The sequence below is a fragment of the Triticum urartu genome, chromosome 5A (genome assembly GCF_056163025.1).
Source record: "Triticum urartu cultivar PI428250 chromosome 5A, HENAU_Tu73, whole genome shotgun sequence".
Classification (NCBI taxonomy): Eukaryota; Viridiplantae; Streptophyta; class Magnoliopsida; order Poales; family Poaceae; genus Triticum; species Triticum urartu.
Genome location: NC_141877.1, coordinates 446,226,692 through 446,248,089, shown reverse-complemented (window position 1 = coordinate 446,248,089; position 21,398 = coordinate 446,226,692). Strand labels below are relative to the sequence as shown.

General features: G+C 46.0%; 3 protein-coding genes across 3 annotated transcripts; all 3 read left to right on the top strand.

Moving 5' to 3' along the window:
• The first annotated feature begins 2,338 nt into the window (after positions 1 to 2,338).
• LOC125556180 (serine carboxypeptidase 1-like) lies at positions 2,339 to 4,989 on the top strand. The gene is made up of 8 exons (XM_048718962.2): positions 2,339 to 2,746; positions 2,844 to 2,951; positions 3,019 to 3,299; positions 3,500 to 3,745; positions 3,832 to 3,944; positions 4,042 to 4,128; positions 4,232 to 4,343; positions 4,442 to 4,989. The coding sequence occupies exons 1-8, from the start codon at positions 2,371 to 2,373 to the stop codon at positions 4,595 to 4,597; spliced, it is 1,479 nt and encodes a 492-aa protein (XP_048574919.2). The 5' UTR covers positions 2,339 to 2,370; the 3' UTR covers positions 4,598 to 4,989.
• A 2,062-nt stretch (positions 4,990 to 7,051) lies between these two features.
• LOC125556179 (serine carboxypeptidase 1-like) lies at positions 7,052 to 9,787 on the top strand. Its single transcript, XM_087526374.1, has 8 exons — positions 7,052 to 7,460; positions 7,560 to 7,667; positions 7,738 to 8,018; positions 8,258 to 8,503; positions 8,585 to 8,694; positions 8,789 to 8,875; positions 8,994 to 9,099; positions 9,194 to 9,787. The coding sequence occupies exons 1-8, from the start codon at positions 7,082 to 7,084 to the stop codon at positions 9,347 to 9,349; spliced, it is 1,473 nt and encodes a 490-aa protein (XP_087382500.1). The 5' UTR covers positions 7,052 to 7,081; the 3' UTR covers positions 9,350 to 9,787.
• A 4,087-nt stretch (positions 9,788 to 13,874) lies between these two features.
• On the top strand, positions 13,875 to 18,787 carry LOC147971847 (uncharacterized). The gene is made up of 2 exons (XM_087524151.1): positions 13,875 to 14,718; positions 18,648 to 18,787. The coding sequence occupies exons 1-2, from the start codon at positions 13,875 to 13,877 to the stop codon at positions 18,785 to 18,787; spliced, it is 984 nt and encodes a 327-aa protein (XP_087380277.1).
• The last annotated feature ends 2,611 nt before the right edge of the window (positions 18,788 to 21,398 follow it).

The following is a 21,398-nucleotide window of genomic DNA, read 5'->3' as shown; positions in this document are numbered from 1 at the left end:
GTGACTCTCGCGAAAGCAAAAACCGTGCCTCTCACGAAAGCAAAACCGTAAATATCGCAAAAGAAAAAATCACATTTTTTCACGCAAAAAAATTCAAAATAAAATTATTGGTCCAAAAGTTAAGGAAGACTGGTGAAAAATCGAAACGTCAAAAAAAACCCAGAAAAAAACCATTTAAAAAGCCGATGTGAAAAAATAAATAAATAAAATCCGAAAGGAGCGTTCAGAACGCGACACGTAGCCGTCGACTAAGAGCACGTCAAGTGACACTGATCGTTATAAGGCTTTTGAAAAAGCGCTCGTTAACTAGTTGCTCTTACACTTCACCTATACGTTGCTGGCTGTCTGCCACGTTCCCGTGAGCCCGATTCAGGCCAGCGTCGCTACCTCGTGAGGTGCTCGGCCTATCCGAGTCAAGGTAAGCCGGGTCAGGGCGTTTTAGTCTTTTTACTAAGTCGGTGAGTTTTTCTATAAATTTATTGTTTACACTGTTTGTCAGACGTGGTGCACACTGGCATTTCGTTTCATTTTACAGAGGCTTCTTCGAGCCTACTCATCGCCGTCGGCTTCGAGCCTGCTCGGCGTCGCCGGCGGCTTCGAGTTTACTCGGCGTTGCTAGTGTACGTCACTCCATTGGCTTTGTGCAGTACCTCAGGTTTGTGTTCGTGTTCTGTTTATCTTTGGCTGTGGTGTCACCCTTCTACCCACAAAAATAGTACTTGTCGGACCATTGACAACTCAAAACGGACGCGCATTGGCACACAGTCCATCTTTTCAGTACGCTCGCGTTTCACTTCCTCCATCACGCGACTGACGAACTGGACGCGGCTCAAAGAACCCCGTGCAAAGCCCAACCTAAACACGGCGTCAAAACTCTACAAGACAAACAAATCCAAGAAATCTAGATGCTTTACTTGGCATTTCCTTTTTTGTAGATTCTTAATAGTCATGCTGATGATTAGAAAAACATAGCCATCATGTATCACTTGAGCTAATCATAGAGGAACGACTAGGAATATATTTTACCGTTTATTATTTCACACGTGCACATGGGTTTTTCTCTAATTCTTTATGTATATACGGACTCAAGGACCATTGCAGTTATAGCATGAAATATAAATATTAATTATAAATTTGTAGATAAATAACAACTGTCATTATTGCCTCTAGGGCATATCTCTTACAATACCAACTATAGTCAGGAAGTTAAGCAGGCTATACGCATATTATTGCAAAAGACATGTCTATCCACATTGTGGATAACCAAATGATGAGGGCAAGGACTAATTGAAACCACAGGGTTTGAATGAGGGCACAACAAAGAAGTCTAGTAGGTAAGACCACCTGTCCATCGGGTCAAGCCCGGTAGTCAAAAGCGTCCGGCGGACGCTCTCACAACAGGGCTCATGACGGCCAGGGGCCGGGAAGGCCAAAGTACTTAGCATCCGAACAAAGGCAGCGGGTGGCAATGACGTGCAACATCCTCATCAGACCTCACTACGTGGAAAAAGAAGCACACAATTCCTTTGAGATGGCAAGACGCCAGAAAGGTGCGTGTTAATCTGGGTTCGTTCCGTGTTTCTTTGGTCGGTCGATAGTTTGCATGTTCTGTGCCTGCCCGGTGTCCACTGTTGGCTCCAACATGTTGCCTCTTATATCCTTGGCTTGGGTTAGCGATGAGGTCGTGTCGGTGCATTGGTTGGTGGACTTGCAACGGTCGCTCTAAGGTGCATCAGGACCATCAGTGCAGAAAGCAGAGTCCAGATTGGAGGAAGCGTGCCAGTACCCCTGTGTGGTCCGGGCTCCTGCCCGTGGCAGCGTGGACATCGGCGGCGACCGCATTCGTCGGGCTGAGGAGCGCCGGCAAGAGCCACTAGGCCACGTCTTGGTTCGTATTAATCGTCTTATTTGTGGAATTGTTTTAACAAGGAAACGGAGCCAGGAACGGAAGAAAATAGTATGATGCTTGGGATGTATGCCGTGTGTCCCGGGAGCATCGATGAGAGCAAGGTGTGGGAGCAGGCAAGCCACGTCCGTGTTTTATTGCGCAAAAAGATCTTATCGAATCCTCTAGTTAATACATTATGGCATAAAAGGGGAAATAGTAATATACATTATTGTCTTACATACACAAATCATATACTCTATTCATGAAATCAAGGATCACAATATTGCCATCAATGAATTCTAGGGGGAGGAAGATATGGCATACTTAAAAAGATTCTAGCACATTAAAACACATTAAATGTGCATGGATTACTCAAACAAATTGTTTGGGACCATGTTAAAATTTCTCTATATATGAACCCCAACCACGAATCCATCTTTGTCATCTTAGCTACATAGTTGCTCATTTTACCATAGCAGACGATGAGGAACACCACCTTCGGTCTATTCCTCATCTGCGTGGCCGCGTTGCACGCAGATGCATCGCAAGAGGCTCAGCTCAGAAGGTTCATCTGGTCTAGACGGAACAGTAGCAATGCCAACAACATAGATGAACCAAGGGTAGGAATCACTAACACTACCAGTAGCCTCAGAGAGTACTCTACTCATGACATGGCCAATCTGAAGGCCGCCGACAAGATCCATGTGCTGCCAGGGCAGCCTAGCGGCACCATCGGCTTAAATCAGTACGGTGGGTACGTGACTGTCCACAAGAAGGATGGCCAGGCGCTCTTCTACTACTTCGTCGAGGCAGCCACCGATGCGGCGGCGAAGCCACTCCTCTTGTGGCTCAATGGAGGTTACCTTGTGACGATCGAAACGCTTTCAATTCAATTGCTGAACCTTTGAGTGCTCTGGTGATAAATACTATGAACGCGTACATGGTGCATTCGCAGGTCCTGGATGCTCATCGCTTGGCTACGGAGCAATGATGGAGGTGGGCCTGTTCCGCGTGAACAAGGACAAAAGAACTCTTAGCGAAAACATGCATGCTTGGACCAAAGGTAAGGCCCCGCGCGCAATTGAACTAGTATGATCGATTATAAGATTCAACTTTTGAGATCCTTGCAGTGGCCAACGTGATCTTCCTGGAATCGCCTGTCGGCGTCGGGTTTTCATACTCCAACAAGACCCTCGACTTCCACTTGAGCGGAGATAAGAGTACGGCGGACGACACATTTGTCTTCCTCCTCAACTGGCTCGAGAGGTTCCCGGAGTACAAAGGCCGTCCCTTCTACATCTCCGGGGAGAGCTACGGCGGCCACTATGTGCCACAGCTTGCAGCCACCATCCTCAGCCACAATCTTGAAAATAGTAGTACAAGAACTTCGATAAACCTACAGGGTATCCTGGTACGAGTCCTTAACCGATTATTAATAATAGTTACTCCATTAGTTTACTGTTATCAGGCGTTTTAATTTTTTTATGTGTTTTTCATTCATTTCAGACATATATTAAAATGTCCAAAACATTTTATATTTACGAACAGTGGGAGAATTTCATTCGATTTGTTTTACAGTATGGTGTGTGCATCTCTGTTTTGGTTAATTAGGTTGGCAATCCATACCTTGATGCCAATATGAATGCTAAGGGGGAAGTTGACTATCTGTGGAGCCACGGGATGATATCAGATGAGGCGTGGGCCAGTATCACCAAGAAGTGCAGTTTAGACCAGCGAGGTTACAAAGCATGCGTCACTGATATGCACGGTGCTGATCAATCTAACATCGATCCCTACGACATATATGCATCGGTTTGCCTGGAAGGGCCAATTGAAACACAGTACCGCAGCCGCTATGTAAGAGAGCGCCACTGAATTACAAAGAGTCACACACCTACTACGTACCTTGATAAATACAGTACGTTTTGCTCTAAATTTTGCAGACACCGAGGTCGTATGATATTTGCAGCGATCGTTACGTATACGTGTACCTCAATGATCCTCGGGTGCAAAAGGCTTTGCATGCTAGACCAACAGAGTGGACGCACTGCACTTCGTAAGATTTCTTAACCGGGATCGGACAGACCACGCTGTTTATGATAAAACAAAATAAAATAAGCTACGCTTAACTAACGCTCTAAGTATTTTTGCAGCGAAATTGCTTGGATGGATGCACCGGCCTCGATGGTGCCAACGCTTAAATGGCTGATAGAGCAGCACCTGCCCGTGTGGCTGTACAGGTAACTAACGTGCCAAATCCCACGCTGAAACCGCAAGCAATATATGCATCTAGCCGTCTGCCCGGTCTGCCGGAGTGTGTGACGGAGACATGTGCGTTTTCAGCGGCGACTTTGACTCCGTATGCCCGTTCATCGCCACGAGGTACACCATCAAGGACCTCGGCCTCAACATCACGGAGCCATGGCGCCCATGGATAGTAAACGAGCGCGATGAGGTAAATTGAACATGCAATGCATGGCTGGATGTCCCGATTTGCTTGAAATTCTTTGCTCGTCGCCAGTGTGATGATAATTCGGCCGTGCTTTGTGGCAGGTTGGAGGGCACGTTCAGGGATACACGGGTGGGTTGGTGTTTGCAACTGTGAGGGCAGCCGGGCACGCGGTCCCATCCCACCAGCCCGAGGCAGCGCTCGTGCTGGTCAGCTCCTTCCTGAATGGAACGCTTCCCCCGAGCGATAAGTGGTGGTGACATGTGAACCGAGTAGAAACCGTGCATGAAATGCTTGAGCACCACACACTAGGTGTCGTGCAGGGTGCAGCCATGTACTCCCTCCTTTCCCTTTTCTAGTGGGTATTAGTTTTTTTGGCAAAATCTCTCAATGTAGTGCGTGCACGCAGCCTAAGCCTCGCCTGGACGAATTCACCTTTGACAGAAATCACAGGAAGCGCAGCAGCCGGCGCACATGGGATGGGTCAGAACGCATGCAGGGTATAAGAGCTGAAAACTATGGGCATTATAAAGAGGTCAATACACCAGAAGTCTTAAAGCTTACGTGCGACCGTTAGTTTGGTGCATAAACTTGTAAAATACGCGATTCCAATCAGGGCCGGCCCTGGGCTAAGGCAGCAGGGGCGACGGCCCGGGGCTGCAGCGTGTGTATAGTAGATGATATAAGGCCCTGATGAATTCGTGAGTGAAAATAAAAAAGAAAAAGTGTAGGCTGAGAGGCCCATCATCCGACTTCCAACTGAAGCCCAATTGCAAGAGGTCTGAAGAAGGTACGCACGCACAGGGGCGAGAGGGCGATTCCTCATCAGTCTCCACGCTGGTTCATTTTCTCGCTCGCCTCATAGATCGGGCCGCCGCCGGATGCTTGCAGGAAAGAAAGGTAAGTATCTAGAGAAATTTCTCTTTTCTTTGCCCTCAATCTTAATCTAGCTAGTGATTAATCTATATTCTTCCTTTTACAACAGTATAGCGGCATTGGAGACTTGGAGTGGAGTTCGTGTGTTGCCGATTTGCTCCTCGACTTCTAGTTTTCTTGATGATTAGATTTGGATAGTCGAAGAACACAGATTCTCACTGATTTAAACATCAACCTTCAGGTCCCTTTGTTTCTTTTTTCTTGCAAACATGTTACCCAATAAACATTTATCTGGTTTCCAAAAAAGAAGTAAGAGGAGACGAACAGATGAGTTCATTGGATTGCAGAAGGGTGCTATCAATGATTTTATTATAGCTTTTCACGATTGTTTTTATCAATGTATGGAATCAAAATTTTCCTTCATTGTCTTCGCTGGGCCCATTCATTTGAGTTCGCCCTGGGGCCTCCGAAACTCCAGGACCGGCACTGATTCCAATTATCAAACTTGCAAGGGCGTGCAAATACGGTCACAATTCCGGTATGCGGGTGTATCCGCTGCGTGCATGGCAGGGCAGCTTGGCCAAGGCCCACATGTCAATGACCGAGAGCGGGGAGGCGTTGGGTGAGACATGCACGATCTTTTTACACAAAACACCCTCAACTTTTATTTAATTATGCATAAAAGCTGGTGAACTACTGTCACAGACTGGTGGGTCCCAGCTAGTCAACGAACAATGTAAATGAATTTGGACTATTTTTTTGTGCAGATAAAATCCAAGAAAAATGTGACAATTAAAATAACAAAAATTGTGGGGATTCAAACCAGCAACATCTGCTAAATTCTGATTTTTGTAAACCAACTGGCCAACCATCCGTTTCTGCTAGCTCCGGAGGGGTATGCCTAATTAATTATATCAGCCGAACATTATATGCACCGACTTGGGCTAACGAGCAAACCGAGTTGGACATCCAAACTGATCAAACAAAGGCAGCGGGTGGCAATGACGTGCAACCCGCAAGACGTCGGAAAGGTGTGTGTTAATTTGGGTTCGTTCCGTGTTTCTTTGGTCAGTCGATAATTTGCATGTTTTCTTTGCCTGCCCGGTGTCCACTGTTGGCTCCATCTTGTTGCCTCTTAGGCTGGTCATAGTGGGGAGTAACTCCCACTATGACTAGCCTTATATTCGTCATTTGGGTTAGCGATGACGTTGTGTCGGTCCATTGGTTGGTGGAATCGCAACAGTCGCTCCAAGGTGCATCAGGACCATCAGTGCGGAAAGCAAAGTCTACATTCGAGGAAGCGTGCCAGTACCCTTGGTCCGGGCTACCGCCTGCGGCGGCATGGACATCGGCGGCGACCGAATTCGTCGGGCCAAGGAGCGCCGGCAAGCGCCACTGGGCCACGTATTGGCTCGTATTAATCGTCTTATTTGCGGAATTGTTTTGAACAGAAGAAAATGATATGATGATTTGGATGTATGCCACGTGTCCCGGGAGCACCGATGGGAGCAAGGTGCGTAAGCAGGCAAGCCACGCCCTTGTTTAATTGCAAAAGGATCTTATCGAATCATCTAGTTAATACATCATGGCATAAAAGGGAAAATAATAATACACATTATTGTCTTCCCTACATAAATCGTATACTACTTAAGGATCACAATATTGTCATCAATGAATTCTAGGGGTAGGAAGATATGGCATTAAAGCACATTAAATGTGCATGGATTAAAGCGCATTAAAGCACATTAAATGTGCATGGATTACTCAAACAAATTGTTGAGGACCATGTTAAAATTTCTCTATATATGAACTCCAACCATGAATCCATGTTCGTCATTTTAGCTCTACTCAGTGTACCATAGCAGACTATGCGGAACACCCCCTTGGGTCTGCTCCTCCTCGTCTGCGTGGCCGCGTTGCATGTAGATGCATCACAAGAGGCTCAGCTTAGAAGGTTCATCCGGTCTAGATGGAGCAGTAGCAATGCCAACAACATAGATGAACCAAGGATAGAAATCACTACCACTACCAGTAGCCTCAGAGAGTACTCTGTCCATGACCTGGCCAATTTGAAGGCCGCCGATAAGATCCATGTGCTGCCGGGGCAGCCTAGCGGTACCATCGGCTTAAATCAGTACGGCGGGTACGTGACCATCCACGAGAAGAACGGCCGAGCGCTCTTCTACTACTTCGTCGAGGCAGCCAGCGACGCGGCGGCGAAACCACTCCTACTGTGGCTCAATGGAGGTTAGTTTGTTACGATCGAAATGCTTTGAATTCAATTGTTGAATCTTTGAGTGCTCTCTGGTGATAGATACTATCAATGCTTACATGGTGCACTCGCAGGTCCTGGATGCTCATCACTTGGCTACGGGGCGATGATGGAGGTGGGCCCGTTCCGCGTGAACAAGGACAAAAGAACTCTTAGCGAAAACCTGCATGCATGGACCAAAGGTAAGGCGCTGCGCGCAACTGAATTAGAACTACAATCTGTTATACGATCCGACTTGTGAGATCCTTGCAGTTGCCAACGTGCTCTTCTTGGAATCGCCTGTCGGTGTTGGGTTTTCGTACTCCAACACGACCTCCGAATACGACTTGAGTGGGGACAAGAGGACGGCCGACGATGCGTTTGTCTTCCTCCTCAACTGGCTCAAGAGGTTCCCGGAGTACAAAGGCCGCCCCTTCTACATCTCCGGGGAGAGTTACGCGGGCCACTATGTGCCGCAGCTCGCAGCCACCATCCTCAGCCACAATCTCGAAAATAGCAGTACAAGAACTTCGATAAACCTACAGCGTATCCTGGTACGAGTCCTTAACTGATTATTAATAATAGTTACTCCAGTCCATCCCTTGTGTTTTACTTTTTCCCGATTCAGATGTATAGACAGATTTTAGTGTGTTTGTTCATTTATTTTGATGGGTATGCAGTTCATATTAAAATATCCAAAACATCTTATATTTACTAACAGAGGAAGTATTACATAGTTTCATTCTATTTGTTTTAACAGTATAGTGAGTGCATCTCTGTTTTGGTTAATTAGGTCGGCAATCCGTACCTTGATGCCAATATGAACGATAAGGGGAAAGTTGACTATCAGTGGAGCCACGGATTGATATCGAATGAGGCGTGGGCCAATATCACCGAGAACTGCCATTTAGACAAGCCAGGTTACACAGCATGCGTTGAACATATGATCGATGGCACTCATGCTAACATCGATCCGTACGACGTATATGAACCGGTTTGCATGGAAGGGCCAACTGAAAGACAGCACCATAGCCGCTATGTAAGAGAGCGCCACTGAATTATAAGAGCCACACACCTACTACCTTGATAAATACAGTACGTTTTGCTCTAAATTTTGCAGATACCGAGGTCGTATGATATTTGCAGCGATCGTTACGTATACGCATACCTCAATGATCCTCGGGTGCAAAAGGCTTTGCATGCTAGACCGCAAGAGTGGCAACACTGCTCGTAGGATTTCTTAACTGGGATCGGAGAAACTAGAAAATACGTACGTTTGCAGCAAAATAAACTGCCCTTAACTAACGCTCTAGTATTTTTGCAGCTCACTTAATTGGATGGATGCACCGGCCTCGATGGTGCCGACGCTCAAATGGCTGATAGAGCACCACCTGCCCGTGTGGCTGTACAGGTAATTAACATGCCAAATCCCACACTAAGCCGCAAGTAAGTACAGTATATATATGCATCTGGTCGTCTGGTCTGCCAGAGTGTGTGTGTGTGTGTGACGGAGAGATGTATGTTTCCAGCGGCGACTTTGACTCCGTATGCCCGTTCATCGCCACGAGTTACACCATCAAGGACCTCGGCCTCAACGTCACGGAGCCATGGCGCCCATGGATAGTAAAGGATGAGGTAGAATTATTGAGCATGCATGGCGACGTGTCCTGATTTGCCTGCAAGTCTTTGCTCGTTGCCACTCTGATAATCCTGCCGTGCTTTGTTGCAGACTGGAGGGTTCGTTCAGGGATACGCGGGTGGGTTGGTGTTTGCAACTCTGAGGGCAGCCGGGCACGCGGTCCCGTCCTACCAGCCCGAGGCAGCGCTCACGCTGGTCAGCTCCTTCCTGAATGGAACACTTCCCCCGCGTGATGAGGGTGCATGAACGCTTCCTCAATGGAATGCTTGAGCACCGCACACTGGGTGTCATGCAGGGTGCTGCCATGTACTCCCTCTGTACTGAAATATTTGTTGTTGGGAAAAACTAGTACAAGTTCCGCAGCGACAAGTATTATGGTACAGAAAGAGTAGTATCATACTCCCTCCATTTCAAAATATAGTGCGCCCACACTTCCTGAGGTCCAACTTTGACCATAAATTTAACCAATGACACCAACTGCGGCGGGCGAAAAAATTATATAATTGAAAACTTTTTTCAAATACGAATTCACTGATATAATTTTTGCTCCCGTCGCAATCGGTCTTAGTAGTTAAATTTACGGTCAAAGTTGAAGCACGGAGATAGAAGAAGCACTACATTGTGGAATGGAGGGAGTAGGAGTAATTATTATAACGAGATCTTACATGTCAACTCCTTCGGTCTCCAAGAGGAGACGGGATACTAAGACCCTGTTTGGTTTCAAATAAGTCACCAACTTATAAGTCGAAAAGTGCAAAAAGTGACTTATTTTACCAAACGGACCCAACTTATAAGTCATAAGTTGCTCCACCCAAACTTAAAACTTATAAGTCACCCCCTTTTGCATGGGTCCCACCACCTTTACATAAAAAAACAAGGTGGGAAGATGTGCTCAGATGACTTATAAGTCAGGTGGCAACCAAATAGGTGTGACTTATAAGTCACTGGTTTTAAATCACCTGACTTATAAGTCACGTGACTTATTGGAACCAAACAGGCCCTAAATGTGGAGTCTACTCCATTTGATGCTCCTTAATTATTAGCCTCATACTCGTACTAATAATTGACAGGATTGCACGAGGAAAAGGAAATCTTGAGGAACTAGCTAGAAATAGGTTCAACAGTCTTTCGGAGGCCAAAACTATCATCCTGCGTTCAACTAATCTCATAATTTCTGTGATGAAATAGCTAGAACGAGCTATTAATCGATTGCAAAATATTCTAGCTAGAAGCGTATAGTTATGAGATGCTAATAAATAGACTAGAGAAAAGATTATAGATATACGGTATAGAGCCAAAAAGAAAAGACTACATAACTAAGAAACATCTTTAGGTATTCCTAAATCTCTTAGACTCCATGACTTAACAAGATCCCTCACAACGGACAACCAAGTAGTTGTGAGCCGGCATAAGCAATGAAACTTCGCGTTGACTACAAAGTGGAGAGTGCACTAGGAACAAACTCAGGATCTTTGAGCTAAAATTGAGAGCCGCTGGCAGCTCCCCCCGTCCACTGCGGATAGACAGGGAAGAATCAATGTGGTGCCGAAGGAGTTGGATGAGATTTTATTTAGAGAAGAGATTATGTGGAGACATGGGCCAAGGGCAATTTGGCTCAAGGAAGGTGATAAAAATATGAAATACTTCACCGGAAAGCTATGTGAAGAAACATGAAAAACACAATAACCAGACTGAAACATTACATGTACCCTTCTTCTCATTAGGATGTGAAGAAAGCAATTTTAACATGCTCCCTCTTATCCCCTTTTTTTTACATGAGAAGTCAAATGGTAACAGTTAATCAAACCCACTACATAATGCAATCAACGGTTTGGATCTATTTTATACTCTTACCTCTCATGTGAAAAGGGAGGTAAAAGGGAGCATGTTACAAAACCTCGAGATGAAAATGGGGTGTGGGTTGAAGACAAGAATGGTGTATGTAATCTGACGACCGAATTCTTTCAAAATTTGTGCGCCAAAGACAATGACGTCACTCCTAATGAGTTGATTAACCTTATTCCCATAAATGTTAGCTATCTCATGAATGATTCCCTCACGAGGCTCTTTACGGAGAAGGAGGTGAGTGATGCTCTTTTCCAATCGCAAAAAAAGATACATTTTTTTTGAGACAAAAAAAAGATACATGTACCTCAATGATTGTCGGGTGCAAAAGGCTTTGCATGCTAGACCGACAGAGTGGACACACTGCACTTCGTAAGATTTCTTTACTGGGATCGGACAGACAACTCGTCAAATTACTTTGGAGAATGATTTATATAGTCTTCAACATTAATCCTTCAGTTGACATTGAGTCGTTGTTTGGAACGTGGTTAGCTGGGTTGAACATACTACTGCGGCTCGTATTCGGATTGGATTATGTGGGCTATATGGAACTGTAGGAATAATTTGATTTTTAACAGACTACACACTTTAACTTTCTTGCAGGTCATCTTCAGAGCTACCGCATAAATCCATACGTGGTCCTTACTCACTCCTATGGATTCCAGGAAGCCTTTGGTTACTGGGTGCAACCAGTGGGAGGTGGTAGCACGGGCTATATTCAACCGATTCGGATGGCGGCCGCATAAGAGGATATGAGTCTAGGAAGCTTATCCTTCATATTGCCGTACCGGTTGTGATTGTCAGCATGTACTTTTCTTTTATTCTTTTGCTTCGCTCCGCTTGCGAGCTGTAATACTTTTATGACTTTGTGATACTTCCTAGATTTTTTAATAAGATGGTTGCATGCATCGTCATGATGCAGAGGCCGGAGGTACATCTTCATTTTTTTTAGAAAGCTGCCCTGGCCTTAAGTAATGCTCTCAGTATTTTTGTTGCGAAATTATTTGGATGGATGCACCGGCCTCGATGGTGCCGACGCTCAAATGGCTGATAGAGCAGCACCTGCCTGTGTGGATGTACAGGTGAGTAACATGCCAAATCCCATGCTGAACCGCAAGTAAGTATATATATGCATCTGGTCGTCTGGCCTGCCAGAGTGTGTGACGGACGGAGACATGTTTTCAGCGGCGACTTTGACTCAGTATGCCCCTTCATTGCCACGAGGTACATCATCAAGCAGTGGTGGAGCTTGAGCAAAATTTAAAAAGGGGCCATGTCTCAAGAGGAACAAATTAATGTCATGAGGGGCTAATCATTTGTTGAAACACTAATTAGGCCTAAAAGCTAGCATGCTCTTCAGTAAATGCCAAAACAGGCACGCAGGCTAGCTGTTGCTGATCCGACATCGGCGGCTGCATCAGGCACGCAGGTGTGTCCTGTGCGTCCACTTCGGATGGTGGATCTCGGCTGTTGGCTTCGTGATATGTGGAACATGAAGGCGCAACGGGTGAACCCTAATTTCGATCGTACCTTCGCTGCCGTCGTCGCCTCTCCTAAGATGACGCGCGGCGACCCTTCTGCGCTGCCGGGCATCACCACCGGCTAGCAGCCCTTGCAGCCCCCTGCTTCTTCCCAGTTGGTTTCTTCTCCGACGGGCGGCGCACCTGGCTTCACTCCGGGTGTCTATCAACCGGTGCAGGCCGCGCAGCCGTATGGGACGCCGGGGGGTTTTGTGCCGGCACAGCAGCCTCAAATTCAGCAACAGCCTATGCAGCAGCCATCAACGTATCAACCTCACTTTCAGCAGCCTTTCTTCGCCGCTCCGGGTCAGTACATGCATCAGCAGTCGGTTCTTCTTCAGCCATCGCCTGGTTATATGCAACAGCAACAGTTCCAGCCCATGCAACACCCTGGTTCAGCCGGTATGCAGATGGCGGCCGGTTTCAATGCCCGAGTGCCACAAAATCAGGCCACCGCCGGTGCCCAAGCAGGCGCTCGCCCTCAGAAGCCAAAGGGCGGCAAGGGTGGTCGCCCCAAGACTCACCAGGGAGCTGCTGGTACCTCCTACCTCTATTCCACCGGCGGCACTTGCGATGCCGACATTGGTACAGGTGCCTGCTGCTTCGTCTATGATGGCAGTGGGGTATGGGCAGAACACCCCGTTGCAGGTCAGCGCGTTACACCAGCAGCCTACCATTCAATCTTCTGGGGCAACCAACGGGATAGCTGATGCTAAGAAAGTATGGTGCTCGAAGTGCCAATCTGCAGGGCACACAAATGATGATTGCGAGACACAGCAGTACTGCTTCATTTGTAACAAGTATAACCATCCGATGACCACGCAGCGCTGCCCTGCTCTCAAGTTGCCGAAGCCGGTGGCGATGTTATGCGGTTATGGAACTGAAAGTATGCTTTTTTCCAGATGCCTGACAATGTCTGCAGGGAGGATCTTGCACCACATGATTCACTGACGGCGTTGGTATCTATTTCTGGTGGCTCTATTACTCCCAGTATCGTGGAGGCAGAGGTTGCTAAAATTGCTCAGTACCAGCAACAGTGGACGTGGGAGGCTATACCGCATGGCAAGGACGCTTTTCTCATGTCCTTTCCGAGTGAGGAGGTCTTACAGAGGGTGACGGGCTTCGCAGTATTTATCAAATCTCACAATGTCACTATCGAGTTTAAGCCATGGAATTCAGAGAAGATACCACACCGCTTCGAGCTAATTCCTATCTGGGTTCATGTGCATGGGGTGCCTCACGCTCTCCGACACTTCTTGGGGCTTTGGGCAGTTGGCTCGGTGATTGGTTCTACTCTTGATGTTGATCTTCTTTGTTTGCGCCGGAGAGGAATTGTTCGTATCTAGGTAGCGGTACCGAACCTTGATTCTTTCAAAAGCAGCACACTTGACTCTCTTTCTTCCGACATGGTGGTTCAAAGGAAAGGTTATGAGTTCCGGTACAGTCTTGAAGAAGCGGACTTTCGCGTTGATAGTGACTTTGTACCTCGAGTCTGGGAGCACGGCGATGATCCAGGGGGCGACAAGGGGCATGACAGGGAGGACTCTGTGAGGAACAATGATACAAGCAAGAGGCCCAAACCCACTTCATCATCCAACAATTCCTCGGACCCTACTTCATCGGGTAGTGTGGTGCCTATGCAGATGACCTCCATCGTCACACCTACGAGCTCTCATCGAGGCTTACCCGCCATGGCTGCTCCATCGCCATTAAGGGGGCCTTCTTCCTCGGGGTCGGATACTTCGTCTAGGGCTGCTTCTCCTACGACGGCAGAGCCACGGCCCTCGACGCCGCCACCTTCGACTTGCTGGTCGCCACCGCCTAACCCCCATGTGGGGTCTTGCGGGCGCCCCGTGCCGGAGGGAACCGCTCCTTCGTCATCATCATCGCCCACTCCTGCTTCTCCGACTCGACGTGGTGGTGTGATATTCTCCCCATCCGTGCGAGCTAGCCAGGAGTCTGCCATGGCGGTGCTTCGCGCATTATCTTCAACTCCTCTGTCACAGGGAGGGGTGCCGGCTCCCGGGCTTGAGGAGGCTGAGGAGCAGCCTTCTCTATCTTCTTCATCGCTGCAGCAGCCCACCACGCCTTGCAGAGTCGAGGTGATGGGCTCCGAGACCGATGTCACTCCTTCACCGCTGAGGCGCAGCGGGCATCATCAGGTAGGGGCTGACGGATCAGCAGCCACCGACGAGGACACTATGATGAAGGCCATGCATAGGACTGCTGCACGTAACCTCGACTTCGAAGGTACCCCCTCTCGTAAATCTTTTATGTCTTTTGATAATTCCAAAGTATCTTCAAATATTACTAGACTTGGGGTGTCACTAGGACGTAATGACAATGAGATAGATTTTTCGGTCAAGGCTCTAAAACAAGTGGAGTTCGACCGGCTTACGGTTGCTCCAAAGTTATCGAGCTTTGTCGACCCTCTAGTGTCAGATGAGGAGGTGGAGGATGCTGATGCCAGCCATGAAGGCAAGCTCCTCTCTCATTTGATTAAAGACACGACTGAAGTAGACCTTGACGACACTGTACGTGACACTACGCTTTTTGAGCTTGTCGCGACGGTGCGCAAGAACAAGTTTAACTCAGCAAAGAAAAGAGGGCGCCCTTCTAAGAAAGTAAAGGTCTCTAAACATAAAGTTGGTTCAGCATGAGAGGCATGTTCTGGAATAGCAGAGGTCTTGGCGACTTGGCTAAACACAAACACATTGCCGATTGTGTAAAGGATCATTCGTTGGACTTTGTGGCTATCACCGAGTCGGGTAAACGTGATTTTCCAACACGAGATCTGGAGCACTTTTCCTGTGGTTTTGATTACGAATGGCACGTCTTACCGCCGACAGGGAGGTCTGGGGGAATTTTGCTAGGTATTAACTCTACATACTTACAAATATTGTCCATGTCTAACGGGGAGTATCATATTAAATTCCACCTTCGAAATAAGTCCGACAACTTCATCTGGAGCCTGGTGGCTGTATATGGCGCCACTCAAGAGGAATTTAAGTCTGCATTTCTAAAAGAATTAGTCAACACTTGTCGATACAATCCCCATCCCATGTTAATCGGGGGGGGGGGGGGGTTTAATATCCTTCGATATCAACAGGAAAAAAACAATGATCGGTTTGACACTAGGTGGCCTTTCCTCTTTAATGCTGTTATTGACAGCCTGGATCTGAGGGAGATCACGATGTCTGGTCGTCAGTATATCTGGGCCAATAACCGATCGGTGCCAACCTTTGAAAAACTAGACCGGGTGCTAGTTACCACTGATTGGGAATATAAATATCCCCTAGCCTCGGTTCGGGCACTAGAAAGAATTGAGGCCTTATCGGATCACGCTCCATTGCTAACCGATTTTGGACAACCAATCCCATGTTCTAATCGTCATCAGTTTAAATTTGAACTGGGATGGCTCACTAGAGAGGGATTTCATGAGCTGGTTAAGAAGGTGTGGGCGCGCCAGCCTCGCGGTAACACACCCATTCAACGATGGAATAATCGAATCCGCGCCTTGCGTCGATTCCTTCGAGGATGGGCCAAACATACTGCTGGTATTTACAAAAAAGAAAAAATGCGATTGTCTACCTTAATTGATACCCTTGATAAAATTGCGGAGGTGAGGCCTCTGTCTGCTGTTGAGATTGAACAAAAAAGTAGTCTTAACGAGCAGATTGCCCGCTTACTACGCGAGGAAGAGATTAAATGGTACCAACGTAGTAAGGCGGACTCGCTGGTGCAAGGTGATGATAATACAAAATACTTTCAAATGCTAGCCAATGGCAGGCATAGAAAGAAGCGTATATTCGCCCTTGACCAGGAGGAAGGCCGAATAGAGGGGGAAGTACCACTTAGAAATTTTATTACTAAGTTTTACAAAGACCTTTTTGGGCCTTCAGCTGAAACTAACTTTCAGTTGGACGAATCTGTTACTCATGACATTACTCAAGTAACAGAAGCGGAAAATGAATTCCTAACCTCTCCATTTTCTGAGGAGGAAATTCGAGCTACTGTGTTTCAGATGGAACACAACAAGGCACCGGGACCGGATGGCTTTCCCGCAGAGTTCTATCAATGCTTTTGGGATGTGATTAAGGCAGACTTGGTTCAGTTGTTTAACCAACTACATTCTGAGGACCTTGATATCTCTCGTTTAAACTTTGGGGAAATTATCCTATTGCCTAAGATTAAGGAGGCTAGACGTATTCAACAATATCGACCGATTTGTCTCCTGAATGTAAGTTTTAAAATTTTTACGAAGGTAGTGACTAATCGATTAAATGGTGTAGCTGATCATGTCGTAAAACCCACTCAAACAACATTTATGCAAGGACGAAACATATTAGATGGAGTGGTCGTCCTGCACGAAACTGTACATGAACTGCACCGGAAAAAGTTGAACAGTGTCATTCTTAAAATTGATTTTGAGAAAGCCTACGACAAATTAAGTGGCCCTTCCTGTTGCAAACCTTGCGCATGAAGGGGTTTTCACAAAAATGGTGTCGCTAGGTAGAGAGCTTTGTCTCTGGAGGTAGTGTGGCCATAAAAGTTAACGACGACGTTGGCACCTACTTTCAGACACGTAAGGGGCTTCGTCAAGGTGACCCCGCATCTCCCATTCTGTTTAACATAGTCGCTGACATCCTAGCTACCCTTGTTGAGCGGGCTAAGCTGGATGGTCAAATTAGTGGAGTCATTCCACACTTGGTAGAAGATGGTCTATCCATTCTACAATATGCGGATGACACGCTACTATTCTTGGATCATGATTTAGATAAGGCACGAAATCTCAAGCTGCTCTTATGTGCTTTTGAGGAACTTTCAGGCCTCAAAATTAATTTTCATAAAAGCGAATTTTTTTGCTTTGGCAATGCTGCAGAATCAGCACCCGAGTATGTCGAGATTTTTGGATGCCATCTTGGGCGGTTTCCGATTCGGTATCTGGGTATTCCCATACACTATCGGCGGTTAACTATCGCTGAATGGAGGCATGTGGAAGAGAGACTTGAGAAACGATTAGCCAGTTGGAAGGCCAAACTCTTGTCTTATGTGGGCCGACTGATCTTGATCAATTCCGTCCTAAGCAACATGGTTTTATATATGTTGTCATTCTTCCACCCGCCGAAAGGGGTTCTACAGCGGCTAGATTACTTTAGATCCAGATTTTTTTGGCAGTGTGATAACGAAACAAAGAAATATCGACTTGCTAGGTGGAGCGTATTATGTAGACCTAAAAGTCAGGGGGCCTGGGAATCCAAGACCTTGAGATTAAAAATATCTCTCTTCTCAGCAAGTGGGTTTATAAACTACTCACTGAGAATGGAGTATGGCAGTAAATCATTCGCAATAAGTATGTGGGATCCAATGCCATTTCTCAACTACATTGGAAACCTGGGGATTCACATTTTTGGAGTGGTGTCATGAAGGCCAAGGAATTCTTCTTTCAATTTGGGACCTTCTCGGTTAGGGACGGTTCTCAGATTCGTTTCTGGGAAGATACCTGGCTAGGGAACAACTCACTAATGGTGCAATATCCGAGCTTGTACCGGATTGTTAGACATAAATTCGTCACGATCAAACAAGTCTTAGGACAAGAAAACCCCAATATTTCTTTTCGTAGGGATCTTTTGGGCACTCGCCTGACAGCATGGAATGAATTACTCACTTGTCTGGAGGACATTCAATTGTCAGATGAGCCGGACACTTTTTGATGGAATTTGCATCAGAATGGCAAATTTTTAGTCAAATCCATGTATGATGCAATGGTCCTTTGTGATGTTCCAGTTGATAATAGAAAATTGTGGAAGCTAAAAATCCCTCTAAGAGTGAAGATATTCCTTTGGTTTCTAAACAAAGGAGTCATCCTAACTAGAGATAACCTCACACGACGAAACTGGCACGGGTCCAAGACATGTGTCTTTTGCCAACATGACGAGACTATCAAACACTTATTTTTTGAGTGCAAGTTCGCTCGGGCAGTTTGGGCCATGGTCCAAGTAGCTTCCAATTTATACCCACCACGTAGTGCACGAAATATGTTCGGCAACTGGTTGCGGGGTATTGATAAACAATTTTCTGCACATATTCTTGCGGGAGCGGCGGCCTTATGCTGGGCAATGTGGCTTACCAGGAATTATGTGGTTTTTAACAATAAATGTGCCTCATCTCCTATGCAGGTTATCCATGTTTGTACACGATGGCTCCATACATGGTCTATCCTGCAGAAGCCGGAGGACAGAGATCTTTTTATGATGGCGTCTACACGGCTGGAGTGTACGGCCAGGGAGGTTTTGTACCCACATGGATGGTGGTGTGATTTACGGATAGGATCTACCGTTTCTTAGGATGGACACGTTTTATTGCTTGGCATTGTATCGAATTATTTTAGTTTTAGGGTGCTCTGGACTTTTTGGCTGTATGCATCTAGCTATGCAGAGGCCGGGCTTTCTTTCAATACGATTGTATCATCTCGATATATCTATTCAATGAAAAGTCCTTTATCAAAAAAAAGTGTGGGGGGGATTGCCCCCTTTGGTCTACACTAAGCTCCGCCAATGCCATCAAGGACCTCGGCCTCAACGTCACGGAGCCATGACGCCCATGGATAGTAACGAGCACGATGGGGTAAACTGAATATGCATGGCTAAATGTCCCGATTTGCTTGAAATTCTTTGCTCGTCGCCAGTGTGATAATTCGGCAATGTCTGTCACCGTTCCCTTACTTTACAATATTTTACTTTCCGTTACATAAACCAAAAATACTAAAATATTATTTTATCGTTTATCATCTCTATCAGATCTCACTTGGTGAATAACTGTAAAGGGATTGACAACCCCTTTGTCACGTTGGTTGCAAGTTCGTGTTTGTTTGTGCAGGTATTCGGTGGCTTGTTGCGTAGTCTCCTACTAAATTGATACATTGGTTCTCAAAACCGAGGAAAATACTTACACTACTTTGCCGCATCACCCTTTCCTCTTCAAGGAAAAAACCAACACAAGCTCAAGAGGTAGCAAGAAGGATTTCTGGCGTCGTTGCCGGGGAGATCTACACCAAGCCAAGACATACCAAGTACGCATCATAAACTCTCATCTCTCGCATTACATTATTCGCCATTCGCCTCTCGTTTTTCTCTCCCCCACTTCTAAAATGTTTTTTGAAAAGATTCGCCTTTTCTTCACCTCTCTTTCGTTCGTCTTCTTCATTTGCTCGTTTGTAGCCATCATGTCTGAAACTGGGGAGGTTATCGTTGAAAAGGATAGTAGTAGGGATGGGGGAAACTTTGATGCTTTTGCTAATTCTGATGCACATAAAGAAAATACTATCTTGCACACTAAGAAATTCCACATAGGTAGCGGAAATATTATTGTAAAGGAGGTATTCAAGATTTCTTTACTTGTGCCAGTGCACTCCCCACTATGGGTGGATCTATCCTCCATAAAACTAGTAGCCTTGCGGATGCTATATATTTGCTTGCTGTTGAACTTGAAAGACAATTTGTTCACATGCATCCATCTATACAAAAGATTGTTTCTAGAGTTTTCTAATATTGAGCATTCTTCCGTTAAGCGCGCCGCCACTATATTCCTAGCTCATGAGTTTAGATTTATTATGAAAGAAGCTAGTGAAATTTTCACTCATTATAAAGTAGATGGTGGTCGCCCTTCCATAGATGGAATTGTCTTTAATCAAGAGGATATAATGCGTTTACGGTCTTTGGATCATGTTGCTTATAACGAAAATTTAAGAAAGAGGGTTCCTACCAATGTTTTACTAAATAAGATTTCTGAGCTTAATGATGAATTTGCTATTCAAAACAACAGATTGGGTTTCTCTCTTGGACACAAGCTCATGACTTTTTGCCAAATGTCTTAGACTCCATGACTTAACAAGATTCCTCACAACGGAAAGCCAAGTAGTTGTGAGCCGGCATAAACAATGACTACCAAGTGGAGGGTGCACAAGGAATAAACTTAGGATCGTCGAGCTAAAATTGAGAGCCTCTGGCAGCTCCCCGCGTCCACTACACATAGACATAGAAGAATCAATGTGCTGTCGCCGGAGTTGGATGAGACTTTATTTAGAGAAGAGATTGTGTGGAGACAAAGACCAAGGGTAACTTGGCCCAATGAAGGTGATAAAAATACGAAATACTTCACTGGAAAGCTATGTGAAGAAACAGGAAGAATACAATAACCAGACTGAAATATGAAAATGGGGTGCTGGTTGAAGAGAAGGAGGGTATATAGAAGCTCACAACCGAATTCGTTCAAAATTTGTACGCCAAAGACGATGATGTCACTCCTAATGAGTTGATTCACCTTATTCCCGAGAAGGTTAGCTATATCATGAATGATTCCCTAACGAGGTCCTTTACCGAGAAGGAGGCGAGTGGTGCTCTTTTCTAGTCGCAAAGAAAGAAAAGATAGGTTCCCTCAAAGCGCTTGGCCCAGATGATTTTCCAGCATAGTGCGTGAAAGATTTTTGCCCCATTAGCCTGTTTAATATCATAGGTGTGTTGAAATTGTGTAGAATATTTTGTACAAGGAAGATTACAATTGGACTTGGAGTCATACGATCTGTAGATAGGGTACGTTGTAGTGTCATAGTAGGATTCTTGTATCCTAGGCCTCTTATATAATGAGAGTGTCGAAACATGATGTAACCTTTGTCAACATAATAGCACAAGCAGGCTGGGGAATCGGCGGCGTGTGCCGGCGCTCAGGTGGCCGAATGTGGTATTGTAGCGGTGTCATGAAGAGAAGGGCCCAAGCTCGAATTTAATCAGAAGTGGGTGTAGTAGGTCATGAAGTGTGTCTGCTCTATTAGGTATCGAGTTAGATGCAATGGAGAACTACTTGATTTATTTACCCACTCCCTCGAGGGACCTACGGCAGGGCAATCGATTGACCCCATATCGCTTCCTATT